This window comes from Hemitrygon akajei, chromosome 11 (genome assembly GCF_048418815.1).
Source record: "Hemitrygon akajei chromosome 11, sHemAka1.3, whole genome shotgun sequence".
In the NCBI taxonomy this organism is placed as follows: Eukaryota; Metazoa; Chordata; class Chondrichthyes; order Myliobatiformes; family Dasyatidae; genus Hemitrygon; species Hemitrygon akajei.
The window spans coordinates 97,943,664-97,958,364 of record NC_133134.1 but is presented as its reverse complement, the minus strand read 5'-3'; the positions used below and the strand labels follow the sequence as shown (position 1 = coordinate 97,958,364).

Below are 14,701 nucleotides of genomic sequence, written 5' to 3'. Positions count from 1 at the left end.
CCACCACCAGATACATCTTCCTCTCCCCTACTCCCCTACTCTATACTCTCGGCTTTCCACAGGGATCGCTCCCTATGCGACTCCCTTGTCCATTCATCCCCCCATCCCTCCCCACCGACCTCCCTCCGGGCACTCATCCCTACAAACAGAATAAGTGCTATACCTGCCCCCACACTTCTTCCCTCACCACCATCCTAGGCCCCAGACAGTCCTTTCAGGTGAGGCACCACTTCACCTACGAGTCAACTGGGGTGATATACTGTATCCGGTGCTCCCGATGTAGCCATTTATACATTGGGGAGACCCGCCGCAGACTGGGATACAGTTTCGCCGAACACCGGCGCTCAGTCCTCCAGCAGTGGCGGGATCTCCCTGTGGCCACACACTCCCACTCCGATATGTCTGTCCATAGCCTCCTCTACATCAAGATGAGGGCACACGCAGGTCGATGGAGGAATACGTTATCTCCCGCCAAGGTAGCCTCCTACCTGCCGGCATGAACATTCAACTCACAGAACTCCGTTGAAACCCCTGCCCCCCCCCCCTTACCCCATCCCTATCTATAATTTTAGTTTGGTTCTCTTTCTCTCTCTTCCCCCCCCTCACAATAATCTCCCCCCAGCCCTACATTTCTTTCTCTTTTATTTCCCATAATTCTCCACCTTCTCCCAGCCCATTTCTCTCCAGCCTATCACTTCCCAGCTCTCTACTTCATCCCTCCCACCACTTCTAATCCCCCTTGACCATCTCATGTTACTTCACTCCTGATGAAGGGTTTCGGCCCGAAACGTCGTCACTACCTCCTCCCATAGATGCTGTCTGGCCTGCTGAGTTCTGCCAGCATTTTGTGTTTTTATCCTATACTCAGTGCTCTGATTTATAAAGGCCAACATACCAAAAGCTTTATTCACTACCCTATCCACATGAGATTCCACCTTCAGGGAACTATGCACGATTATTCCCAGATCACTCTGTTCTACTGCATTCTTCAATACCCTACCATTTACCGTGTATGTTGTATTTGGATTATTCCTACCAAAATGTAGCACCTCACACTTATCAGCATTAAACTCCATCTGCCATCGTTCAGCCCACTCTTCTAACTGGCCTAAATCTCTCTACAAACTTTGAAAACCTACTTCATTATCCACAACGCCGCCTAACTTTTTATCATCTGCATTCTTTTAAACCTTTGGCGTTCTACCTGATGCGCCTGCACAGTTGAGCCTCTTTGCCCTGATCAGTTAAAAAAAACCGGCTTCTCTCTGATGAACATTGTGAAATGTTCATAAATCCCGCCTCTCAGGATCTTCTCCACCAATTTACCGACGACTGAAGCAAGACTCACTGGTCTATAGTTACCTGGGCTATCTCTACTTCGTTTTTTGAATAATGGAATAATATCCGCAACCCTCCAAACCTCCGGAACCCCTCCCGTCTCATTGATGTTCACCCTGACCAGCATTGACCAGTTGAACTGAAAGACCCGCTTCCGTACTGTGTGATCCTGTGATTCCATGACTCTGCTTATTTGATGCCGGTTTAATAGTTAACATTATTTTTTAATATTACCTATGCGAGGTGGTTTGGGCTTGATGACAATTTCTATGCAACCATTCTGAAAATGTGAGAAACGATGCGATGAGACGGTCTTGCATTTCCATAGCGCCTGTCATGCTCTGGATGCTGCCCAGAGACTTTTCTTTCCTAGTGCGTTTCCTGAGACGTGCCAGTCAATGGCAAGATCAATATTGAGTGACTGTTCGGAGAAAGGTAAATGTGAACAGGCAGTTAACAAAAAACACCACTGTGGCCATTCTCCTTAATAATTTATACCGCTGTAGATTCTGTTGTGGGGATGACCTCCCAGGAGAACCACGGAGACCGGTTAAGTGGCACTGAGCATGGATCCATGGCTCAGAAGGGAAAGAGGAAGAAGAGGGGATAGGTAGTGATACGGGACTCAATGGTCAGGGGAACAGACAGGAAATTCCTTGGACGTGAACAGGACACACTAATGGCATGTTGTCTCTCAGGTGCCAGAGTCAGGGACGTCTCGGATCGCGTATACACAATTTTGGAGAGGGTGGGAGAGCAGCCAGACGTCTTGGTACATATTGGTACCAATGATATAGGAAGGAAAAGCGGAGTAGTCCCAAAAAGGGAATTTAGGAAGCGAGGCGGAAAGCTGAGAATCGAGACCTCCCGGATAGTAATTTCTGGATTGCAGCCTGTGCCATGCGCCTTTGAGGGTAGAAAGAGGATGATTTGGCTAATTAATGCGTGGCTGAGAAGCTGGTGCAGGGGACAGGGCTTCAGGAACATTGGGATCTCTTCTGGAGCAGGAATGACCCGTTCAGAATAATAATGTGAGCTGGCTTAAGGACTACCGCCCGGTAACACTCACATCTACAATGATGAAATACTTTAAGTGCTTGGCCATGACTAGACTGGACTCCTGCCTCAGCAAGGACCTGGACCCATTGCAATTTGCCGATCGCTACAATAGGTCAACAGTAGATACAATCTCAATGGCTCTTCAAACGGTTTTAGACCAGCTGGTCACCGCAAACACCTGTGTCAGGATGGTGTTAATCGACTATCGCTCAGCATTTAATGCCATCATTCCCACAATCCTGACAGAGAAGCTGCAGAACCTGGGGCTCTGCACTTCCCTCTGCAATTGGATCTTCGAATTCCTAACCGGAAGACCACAATCTGTGTGGATTGGTGATAACGTCACCTACTCGCTGACGAACAACACTGGTACACCTAAGAGGTGTGTGCTTATCCCACCGCTCTACTCTCTATATACCCATGACCGTGTGGCTATGTATAGCTCAGATACCATTTATAAATTTGTTGATGATACAACCATTGTTGGCATTATCTCAGGTGGTGACGAGCGGGAGTACAGGAGTGAGATACGCCAACTAGTGGAGTGGTGTGGCAGCAACAACCTGTCATTCAACGTCAGTAAGACGAAAGAGCTGATTGTGGACTTCCGGAAATGTAAGACAAAGGAACACATACCACTCCTCACAGAGTGATCAGAAGTGGACAGAGTGAGTAGTTTCAAGTTCCTGGGTGTAAAGATCTCTGAGGGCCAAACCTGGTCGCAACATATTAATGTAGCAATTAATATTGAAGAAGGCAAGACAGTGCTTATGCTTCATTGGGAGTTTAACAAAAATACACTAAAACCTTCTATAGATGTACCGTAGAGAGCATTCTGACAGGCTACATCACTGTTTGGTATGGGGGGTGGGGGCGGTGTGCTGCTGTGGTGCTACTGCACATGACTGAAAGAAGTTGCAGAGCATTATACGTTTAGTCGTCCCCATCTTTGGTACTAGCCTACAAAGTACCCAGATGTTTCAGAAAGTCAGCTTCCATTATTAAGGATCTCCAGCACCCAGGGCATGCCCTTTGCTCACTGTTACCATCGGAGCGCAGATACAAAAGCCTGAAGGGAAACACTCATTGATTCAGGAACAGCTGCTTCTCCTCTGCGATCCCATTCTTAAATGGACTTCGATCCCTTGGACACTACCTGAAATTTTAATATATATTATTTCTGGTTTATGCACGATTTTTAATCTATTCAATATACGAATACTGTAATTGATTTAGATATTATTATTATTATTTTATTTTATTTTTTCTACGTTATGTATTGCATTGAACTGCTGCAGCTATGTTAACAAATTTCACGTCACATGCCAGTGATAATAATCCTGATTCTGATTCTGATTCAAAAGTGATGGTTTGCACGCAACACGAGGGGGGCGAATATTCTCGCCAGCAAGTTTGTTAGAGATGTTGGGAGAGTTTAAACGATTTTGCAGGCGTCGGGGGGGGGGGGATTTGGGGGTGGGGGAGAGTGTTGTTGTGGGAGGGGAGGGGAACGTGGCAATCGAAGTGAAGGGACCTAGGTTTGAATGGATGGTGAAAAAGGAAAGATAGCGTGAGATCAGCGTGCAGGAAGGGCAGGCAGATGATAGGACAAAATTACAGGCAGCAGGGTGAGTATCAGTGCATTAGGGATGTAGAATCAAAAAAGTTAACAAACACAGTACTCAAAGTGTTATATATCAATGTACGGAGCTTAAGAAATAAGGTAGATGCATTTGTTGGACTATTACAGATTGTCACGTATGAGATTGTGGCCATCTCTGAATCGTGGCTGAAGGATGGTTGTCGTCGGGGGATGAAAGCCCAAGGTTGTATCGGAGGGATAGGAAGGTAGGATCAGAGGTAGCATGGATCTGCTGGTAAAAAAAATGGCATCAAAACAGTAGAAAGATGTGACATAGGATCGGAAGATGTTGAATCCTTGTGGGTTGAATTAAGAAACTGCAGGCATAAAAGGATAGCAGTTATACACAGGCCCCTCAACAGCAGCTGGGACGTGGAGCTTAGATTACAATAGGAAATAGAAAGCTTGTGTCAAAAAGGCAAGGTTGCGATAGTCATGTGAGATTTCAACATGCAGGTCGGTTGGGAAGTCAGATTGGAAATGGAAGTCAGGAGAGTGAGGTTGTTAAATGCTTACGAGATGGCTTTTAAGAGCAGTTTGTCTTTGAACATACTAAGGAATCGGCTATACTGAATTGGACATGAACTGGATATGATTAGCAAATTAAGTTAAACGAACACTCAGGAGTCAGCTATTACAATATGATTGAGTTTAACTTAAATTTTAATAGGGTAAGATTAAAGTCGGACGTACCAGTATTTCAGTGGAGTAAAGGAAATTTAATAAATGAGCTTTCTTTGAACTGCTGTTGACTGAGGGTTGGCTTCTCTTATTCTATCGCTCCTTGTTGAATGAAATTCGTATCCCAGTAATGAAATATTGTATTGTGCCTGATGGATGGGTTTTCTTCAGTAGGAAGGGAGGGCTGGGCTGACAGGATATTTCAACCAACGGAGGCTGAGTAGACAGGACAAAATAGGATACAGTGCAGAATGATTTCAGTAAAAAGTGAACAGCCCGGAAGAGTGTCACGAGAGAGCCCGGGAAAGCCAGATTGCTTCCGGGAGTGCCTCCGATTAGCGACACCACGGCCATTTTGAAATAAAAAGAGCGATGTTTTCATTTGGGAAAGTCAGCGAAACTCTATATTTTCTTGTCCCACGAGTGGATGGGTTGGTTGATTGGCACCCATCTGTCTCGAAGGACAATGGGTAATAATGATCAACATCACAAGCCTAGGTGGAAGGTATGGAGATCCTGAGATACCAGTCGACAAGATCACCCTCTCGCCTTCCAAAGGAAAGCTTATGGAACATTACGTTTGGCACTTGTTCGGCTCCTTGAGCTGCCGGAATTCTGTTCAATGATGTCAGTCACCTTAGGGGCTCCACTCCCGAGTCGGTAAGTATACACTATTGATGAAGGGATCTGTAGTCTTACTCACAGAAAGGGAATCGGGCGATATGAAGAGCGCGCAAGGAAGGAGGGTTGTTGTCGGTGGTCTAATTATTGTGATGCCGAGACGAGGGAATGAATTATGTACTCCAGCTCTTCCATACCTGTTTACCAGTGAGATGGAATCTGGAGAATGGGTGTGGGTGTCGCTTTTGAGTTAATGGAGTTTGGGTTTGAGAGCTGCAAAGCAGTTTGTCCAACCCAGATGGTGTTTCATAGGGTTTAACAGCCAGGTGTCAGATTGTGTCTATAGGTGGGGCTGGTGCAGCTGCGGACCTCGTCATCTCCCAGCTGGGGCCAGGGGTAGCGAGGCACCGTTTATATAACTACAGTCACGCAAATTGCTGCTGTAAATTGTCTTCTTTGTGAAGCAGTGCTATTGGTGCCGTTACTGGATTCCGGGGAAGAGGTGGCGTGAGTGGATGATGGTGAGATAGGGAGGAGGGGGAACGGGTGACCCTTCTGAATAATATGTACTGCAGTCTTCTTTCATTGAGGAAGTACAATTGCCGGAAGACGCTGAATCACATCACCTGATCCTGAATCTTCCTTACTTTATTTAATTAGTTTAGGTTTGGTGATTTTTATTCAACTACAACAAAAGCCTTACCCGGTACTGAACTGTGACTCCTCACCTGAGCCTCTTGAGCCAAAGTCGGTAATCTCCGCTCTGTCGGCTGGTAAACTACACCGCGAAGCGACTTTCACTCTCACTTTGTTAGGCCTACCACCCCGCCACTTTTCGAATTATGGGTTCGCTTTCTTTACTTTGAAAAATGCGCAAAGCGCCTCTAATACCGCTATTAATAATAATAGAGCTGGAGAACCGCTCACGCAAAGGCGAAAAAAAAACGGCCGCCAAAACAGGGGATCAGCAGGAAAAAAATCATAACAAGTTATATAAGCATCCGCGTCCAAAATTTAAAAATAGATCAAAAGAATGCTGCAGCCCAAACCAACCAAACTTCATTCTCACTCTCACACTCTCCAAAACAGCGCGCAAAGTCGGTCCGAAGTCTGCTACCGCAGCACCAGCCCAACAGGAAACCCAGGTAATGTAGCCATCAGTGAGATTTGGTTGCCGGAGGAACAGGAGCTCAGTGTGCAGGGGTTCAATTGTCTAAGACGTGATAGAGCGGGAATAATTAAAGGACAGGTGTATTACTACTCATGGAGAACATCACGGCAGTGCTCAGTCAGGACGGAATGGAGAGCTCGTCTAATGAGGCTTTCTGGGTCGAACCGAAGAATAAGAAAGGTTTTGTCACATTGATGGGTTATTTTATTGACCACCCAGCAGTCCGCAGGGTTAGAAAAGAAAAAAAATTGCAGAGCAATAGCAGACTGTTGCCAGAAACATAGGTTTGTGATAGTAGGTTGTTTTAAATTTGCACATATTGACTAGGTATCTCATATCGTGAAATGGCTGGATGGGAAAGAATTTGTCATTTGTGTTCAGGAAAGTTTCCTCAATTAGTACATCGGTCCCAGAGAGAGATCAAGTGAGGTACTAGATTCCCTGCTTGGGGATGTGAGAGAAATTTGTACATATTACACTTCGTGTCCACTGATCATAATACCATTAATTTCAATGTAATTATGGAAATGCATATGTCTAATGCTCGGGTAGTGATTCTAAATTGGAGAAAGGTCGATTTTTATGGTATACGAAAGGATCTGACAAATGTAGAGTGGGACAGGTTGCTTTCTAATTAAGGTGTTCTTGGTAAATGGGAAGCGTTCAAAAGTGAGATTTCGATCGTGGAGAGATTGCATGCTCCTGTCTGAATAAAAGGCAATGATGAAAGGTTTAGGGAATCTTGGTCTTTGAGAGATATTCAGGACATGGCGAAGAAAAAGCCCGAGGTGAAAGAAGTTTCAGGCAGGAAGTAAGAAGTGAGTTACTTGAGGTGAATATGAAATGCAAGAGGACACTCAAGAAGGAAATCAAGAGGGCTGAAAGAAGGCATGAGGTTGGTCTTGCAGAGAAGGCGAAGGAAAATCCCAAAGGTTTCTACAGATATATAAAGAGCAAAAAGATAGCAAGGGACGACATCTGTCCTCTGGAAGATCAGAGTGGTAACCTATTTGTGGAGCCGAAAGAGATGTGGGAGATGGACATTTTGCATCTATATTTACTTTGGAGATGGACATAGAATCTATAGAATAGAGGCAAAGCTGCAGCGATATCATGGCCTCTATACAGATTACAGAGGATGAGATGTTTGCTGTCTTGAGCAAATTAGGGTGGATAAATCCCGGGGGATGATAAGGCATTCCCTTCGACTCTGTCGGGGGCTAGTGCAGAAATTGCAGGGCCCTTAATACAGATATTTAAATCATCCTTAGGCACAGGTGAGGTGCCGGAGGTTGAAACAATAACAGTTGCTCTGTTTAAGAAACGTTCTATGCCGGTAGATCTGACACCCGTGTGGGAAATTTATTGGAAGTTCTTCTAAGAAACCGAATGTATAGCGCGAAGGACCAAATATGATACTCAGCATGACTTTGTGCGTGATAACTCAAGTCTAACCTATCTCATAGAGTTTCTCGAGGAAGTACCAGGAAATCTATGCAGGTAATACAGTGGCTGCTGTTTACATTGACCTCAGAAAACGTTGGACAAGATCCCTTTAGGAAGTTTGGTGAAAAAGGTTCAATCACCTGGCATTAAATGTGAAGCAATAACTGGTTTATTGTCTGATTGTTGGTCTGTGACTAGTGGTGTGTCGGAAGGGTTGGTGCTTGGTCCGTTGATGTTCATCAACGAACTGGATGAAAATGCGGTAAACCGGATTAGCACAATTGCCGATGTCTGTGGGCATACTGGACAGTTTGGAAGTCTATCAAAGCTTGCATGGGGTTCTGGACCAGCGGGAAATATGGGCTGAAGAATTGAAGAAGGAATTTAACACAGAGATGTGTGATGTGTTGCACTTTGGTCGGACTAACCAGCTATTACCCGCTGAGCGGTAGGGCACTGCGGAGTTCAGTAGAACAGAGGAAACTGGAAACACGGATGAAAGTAGCGTCACAGGCCGATAGGGCTGTGAAGAAAATTCTTGGCACACAGGCCTTGATGAATCAATGCATTGATTAGAGGAATTGAGGTGTGGTGTTGAAATTATATAAGATGTTGGTAAGGCCTAAGTTGGACCATTGTGTGCAGTGTTCTCACTTCCCCACAGGAAGGATGTTAATAAGATTGAGGGAGTGCAGGGAAAATTTAGAAGGTTATTGCAGGGATTTGAGGACCTGAGCTCTACGGAATAGTTCAATATGTTGCGTCTTTATTGCCTGGAACATAGAAGATTGAGGGGTGATTTGATAAAGGTATACAAAATTATGAGGGGTAAATGCAAGCGATTTTTCCCCCACGAATGTTGGCTGAGACTACAAGTAGAAGCCATGGGTTAAAGGTGAAAGATGGAAGGGTTAAGCGGAACATGAGGAGGAACTTCTTCATTCAGAGGGCATTGAGAATGCGGAACGAGTTGCCAGCTGAAGTTGTGGATGCGAATTCAATTTCAATATTTAAGAAAAATTTGGAGAGGTCCGTGGTAAGTGAGGAGTGGAGGGCGACGCTCCAGATGCAGGTCGATGGGACGAGGCTGCTTAATATTTCGGCACAAACTAAATGGGCCAAAATGCCCGCTTCTGCGCTGACGTCTTCTATGACCCTCTACATCCCTTGTTGAATCCCCAAATTAGGAATGTATTGAAGTGAGCGGTATTGACAGGTTAGTGGAGTGTAACAATATAAGGGGTTTGAGGAATTGCATTGGCGGAGTCGGTGCAGTTTCGTACTTGCACTGCGACAGTATTTCACTGGTAGATCGCACAACGGTCTGAAACTTTATCGACCTAAATCATATTGGTTTAAATAATTCCACGGTCGAACAATGGTGATTCATTTCCAGTACGTAGAGGTGACAGCGGTCACTCAAACAACTGGAAGAAAACAGATGCCCCAGTCTGTTTATTTGACTACTCTGTTCCATTCATTAGAAGAGAAAGACGTTTATTGATCTTTTACTTCTTGTTGGAATATCCGAAAATGTGTCAGGCGATATGGAAATGAAAGCTGATTTTTTTGTTTGCTTGTCATGTCTCGTTTGAGACATCCTCAGTGCTCTCTGCTATCGCCACATGTTCACTCGTGGGACGTCCAGCAGATCCCTTTCCTGCTTCGAAACTCCTTGTCCACTGCCGGCTCGGCCTGTGCCCATCTCCTGACAAATACAACTGACACACCAGTTGGTTTCAGAATTTTCTGGGGATTATTATTGGGAATGGAGCTGTGAATATCCGGGAACGCAATTGCCGTATCTGCTGAGCTGCGGAGTCTGTGGTTCTAACATCAGTAGTGTATGCCAGCGTAGAGATTGCTTCAGTATCCCAAAGTAAAGAGATTTGGGATCAAATTGCAAAGTTAAAAGTAATTTTATTATCCAAGTTTACATATGTCAGCATATACAAAACTGAGCTTCGCTTTCTTGCGGGCATAGTCAGTAAATCCACGAACCACAACAGAATCAACGAAAGACAGCACACAATAGAATGGAAATAGACCCTGTTAGCAAAAGAGAACAATCTGTGTAAATACAAAGCTAAAATAAAAATAAAGAAAAAATAATAAATAAATAACCAATGCATACAGAACATGAGCAAAGGGGGCATGGTCTGGGTGGTGGGTGTGCTCGATGATTGATGCTGCTTTCCAGGGACAGCCTCTCCTTGTAGATTTCTCAAATGGTGGGAAGGGACTGACCCGTGATGGACTGGATGGTATCCGCTACGTTTTGTAGGATTTTCCTTTCAAGGGCACTGGCGCGTTTCCATGCTCGGCTGTGAAGCAAACAGCCAATACACCCTCCACTACACCTCTACGGACGTTTGTGAAAGTTTCAGATGTCATGCCGATACTCCGTAAGCTTCTAAGGGAGTAGAGACGGTGCCGTGTTTTCGTTTGAACTACACTTTCATGCAGAGCCCAGGACAGATTCTCTGAAACAGAACCATCGAGGATTTAAAAATTGCTGACCCTCTCCACCGTGATTGTGTAAGTAGGACTGGCTCTTATACCTCCAGTTTGCTCCCCCTTAAGTGAATACGCAGCTCATTCTTTTGCTTACGTTGAGTGAAAGGATGTTGTTGTGGCATCACTTAGCCAGATTGTCAGTCTTCCTCCGACCTGCCGATTCGTAACCAACTTTGATTCTGAAAACATCAGAGGTGGCGTTAGCAGACTTAAATATGGCATTGTTGCTGTGCTTAGCCTCACATTCATAAGCGTATAGCGAGTAAAATAGTAGGCCAAGTACTCGTCTATTTTGTGCACACGTGCTGATGGAAATTGTAAGAAGTGCTGTTGCTAATCCGAACTGGCTGGGGTCTGGAATTGAGGAATTCGAGGATACAGTTGCAGAAGGAGGCATTGAGGCCAAGCACTTGAAGCTTTTTGGTTTAGATTTCAGGGGTGATGGTGTATCTCTTAGGCATTCAACAAACTCACTCTCTTCAGTTCCATTACTATCCTGCATGATAAACTCTGCCGAAACTACTATAATCTTGCCTTTACTATTTCATGTTGTAACGTGTGGTCCACCTCCCAGCTTCTGTTGGGACGCCTGTATATAAGTGCCATCAACGTCCTTTTACTCTTGCAGTTTCTTAACTCAACCCACAATGATTCAGCATCTTCCAGTCCTATGTCACATCTGATTTGATTCCGTTCTTCGCCAGCAGGACCACACCACCCCCTCTACTTACCTTCCTATCCCTCCAATATAACGTGTAACCTTAGACATTCAGCTCCCAACTACAACCATCCCTCAGCCACGATCAACTGATGGCCACAACATCATACCGACAATCTGTAATATTTCAACAGGATCAACCAACTTATTCGTTATATTACGCGCATTTAGATACAAAACCTTGAGGACAGTAATTGCTATCCTTTCTGATTCTGCATCCCTAATGATTTGATTCTCTGCCTGCTGGCTGCAGCGAGGCCACATCGCCTGCGTGTCCTTCCTGACAATCTGACTGCACGCTATCTTTACTTTTCTACCATCCGTCCTGTTCTGAGTCCTTTCACAACGGTTCCCACCAACCTTCCAAGTTAGTTTAAACCCTCCCCAACAGCCCTAACAAACCTATCCGCCAGAATATTGGTCACTCTCGGCTTCAGGTGCAACCCATCTATTCTGAGCCGGTCATAACTCCCCCAGAAGAGATCCCAATTATCCAAGAACCTGAAGCCCTGCCCGCTGCATTAGCCTCTGAGTCACGTATTTATCTGCCAAATAGTCCTGCTTTTACCCTCACTGGCGCGTGGCACAGGCGGCAATCCAGAAATTACTACTCGGATGGTCCTGCTTTTCAGCTTTCTAGCGAGCTCTCTGAATTCACTTTTCAGGACCTCATTTCCTTTCCTTCCCATGAAATTGGTACCAATATGTACCAAGAAATCTGGCAACTCTCTCTCTCTCTATCTATCTTTTCGGCGCTCGTGGTCTGCATCTCCTGGGGTTCTGCTGGCCCATTTACCAGGTGAGAGTCGGATGAGTTCACGCACGGATTATCCGTTAAAATTGGGATTACTGCTGATTTTTATTTCGCTCCAAGTCACCCAGTGGTTTTACTGTGTTTTATTGCAGATATCCACGCGGCCCCAGTGTTCAGTCAGACCCCAATGGCTGGACCTGTTTCCGCGGGACAAACCGTCCACTTAGAGTGTCGGATACAGAACGGTAATGTTGGCAGGTACTACATGAACTGGTACCGACAGCGTCCAGGGGAGAGACCGGAATGGGTGTTAGAACATTACCCAAACAATAATATATACCGAGAGACAGGGATCACAGACCGTTTCCAACCGTCCAGAGACACCTCCAGCAACAGTCACATCCTGACCATCAGCCGTTTGGAGCCCCGGGATTCCGCTGTCTATTACTGTGAAACGTGGGAGAATGGATTGATTTTCGGTCCAGGCACTATCCTGTATGTTAAGAGTAAGTGACTCCCTCATTCAGTTCCAAACATTTTCTACTACAGCCACTCTCAGTGCCCACAGCTGGATAAAACTCCGTCCAGGGGAGAGTTGTCGTATATCTACACTGTGGGTGGTTCCAGCTTTCTCAGTCTGGCACAAGAGACTGTTCAGCCCACCGAGTCAGACCGAGCAATCAAATCAATGATCTCTTGACTTGTGAATTTTTTTTTCGTTGGACACTTTCTATCTGCTTCAGTCGGTGTAGCAAAATTCAATACTTTCTGACCTCCCTCCTCTTTAACACAATTGGTCCTGTGAATTGTATGATTGGTATTTGTTTATTTTTGCCACTTTTCATAAGATGCAATGAAAAATTTGTCCATAAAGATTACGTGATGACATAAGGAGATCATAAGGAGGTAGATTGTAAGTTCAATCGTGCAGCTTATCCTACCAGAGAAACATTCAATAGTATATTATAGCGCCCCCTCTATGATGTCAAATTAAACCAATCCCTGTTGTCTACACATACCCCATATCCCTCCATTCTCATCATACTCATGTCTCCGTCTAACAGATTCTTAAACGTCCCTTCCCTATCTGTTTCCTCCAGCTCATGCACCCATCACTTTGTTTAAAAAGTAAAAATTCACCGAACTTCTTTAAATTTTTCTCCATTGGCTAAGATTTCTGCCCTGGGAAAAAAATCCTGACTGTCGATCCTATCGCTATCTTACATACTGTCTTGAATAATGTTCACACCTAATTCGGGGAAAAGATCGCTACCGCAAGCATGACATCTACCCTTCCCTCTTCAGTCATTACCTCTGAGAACCTGTTTGTCGCCAATATTCCATAATGTTCACCACTTCATGCTAACGCAATTCGTAGTTTCTCATGAAGAACCGCGACATTATGAGTTTCGAAAACACAGGAGAAAAACATCAGAAGAAAAATAATACACACAAGGGAAATTTGTAGGACAGACAACAGACTGGTCACAGAGTCGAGCGGCAACAGGCGGGTTAGTACGGGTTCGGAATGCAGTCTGGTTCTGAACGAGAACTTTCGCATTTTCCCTCTTCTCATCCGTTCACAGACCAGCTCTTTTTTCTGTCATTTCTTCTTCAGCCACAGGGTCCCGAGTCTTGGATATTAACTCAGCTTTCCCGATCTCGGGACATCCCAAGGAGCCTTCGTTCTGTTAACAACTGAAGGTGCAATATTCTCAGTTATTGTCCTAAGAGTTCAAGGTTTGGGATTATTGGAGAACAACAAGGAACTGGTCGCAATAGAGGGATGAATCATATGGGAACGTTGTGGGGATTTAGCGAAAGGATTGAGTAGTGTTGATGTTATCTTTTAACACAATGCAGTGCCGAGAGCAGAGTGGATTCAAAAATATTTAAAAAAATAAATTATGTCACGTCCTAGCCACGAAAGGCTGCGAATAATCCCTGCAAATCTTCACTCAGAGGCTTGTACCCGAGGGTTCAACTGTGCCGTATACTGTGTCTCAATGCCTGTGTTATTTTCGTGCTGGTGTTTCTATTTTTAAACAGTCCATGAAATAATATTGTTTCTATTCCCCTCCTTCTCTCTCACACAGGTAGTGAGTCCCGGGAGCCGGCAATTCTCCTGCTCCCTCCCTCTCCGGAGGAGACCGGCTCGGGTTCGGCCACTCTCTCCTGTCTGGTGAGTGGTTTTAAGCCGGGCTTGGTAGCGCTGCGCTGGACCGTGGATGGAGTCGAGACGGAGAGCGGGGTGACGACAGGCGCCGTGTCCCTGGACACCGACCAGACCTACAGGCTGAGCAGTTACCTGCGGGTTCCCGTCGCTACCTGGAACAAGGGGTCGAGCTATTCCTACAGCGTGAGCCACAGCTCGCTGAGCTCGCCGCTGCGCAACACCATCTCTTCGTCCGCCTGTGCGCAGTGAGCGTGTACCGGCTTGCAGCACACGCGGATTGTTTGCTCTTGTTTAATGCAGTGAAGCAATGACTGGGTCTCTATAGCAGCACATTGCAATGTAATTGTGTAGTATTGTTCACTTATGGAAACAATCAGAATGTTTAATAATTTCAGGACAGCTGGCAATAATAATCCATTTTTTTGCGAAGGGTAATTCTGTGTAGAAATGTCCCCACGGTGCTGTGTCTGAACCACCGCTCTGTGTAGACTCAGGAGCGATCTCCCGCGCTGTGATTTGTACTCATGTAACACAACTCTAAATAAAAGAGTATATTTATCGTGTCCTGTCTTTACTCA

The 14,701-nt window shown here is 45.3% G+C and overlaps 1 protein-coding gene across 1 annotated transcript; it reads left to right on the top strand.

Moving 5' to 3' along the window:
- The first annotated feature begins 7,350 nt into the window (after positions 1 to 7,350).
- LOC140736364 (immunoglobulin lambda-1 light chain-like) lies at positions 7,351 to 14,372 on the top strand. Its single transcript, XM_073062352.1, has 3 exons — positions 7,351 to 7,513; positions 12,100 to 12,453; positions 14,044 to 14,372. Exons 1-3 carry the CDS (start codon positions 7,351 to 7,353, stop codon positions 14,370 to 14,372), a joined length of 846 nt encoding a protein of 281 aa, XP_072918453.1.
- Positions 14,373 to 14,701: the final 329 nt, after the last annotated feature.

Excerpts from the sequence above, each read along its gene's own strand:
- LOC140736364 (XM_073062352.1), top strand. The coding sequence starts at position 7,351 with ATGAAATGCAAGAGGACACTCAAGAAGGAAATCAAGAGGGCTGAAAGA. Across the intron at positions 7,514-12,099 it reads TCCTCTGGAAGATCAGAGTG|ATATCCACGCGGCCCCAGTG; the intron begins GTAACCTATTTG and ends GTTTTATTGCAG. Across the intron at positions 12,454-14,043 it reads CACTATCCTGTATGTTAAGA|GTAGTGAGTCCCGGGAGCCG; the intron begins GTAAGTGACTCC and ends TCTCTCACACAG.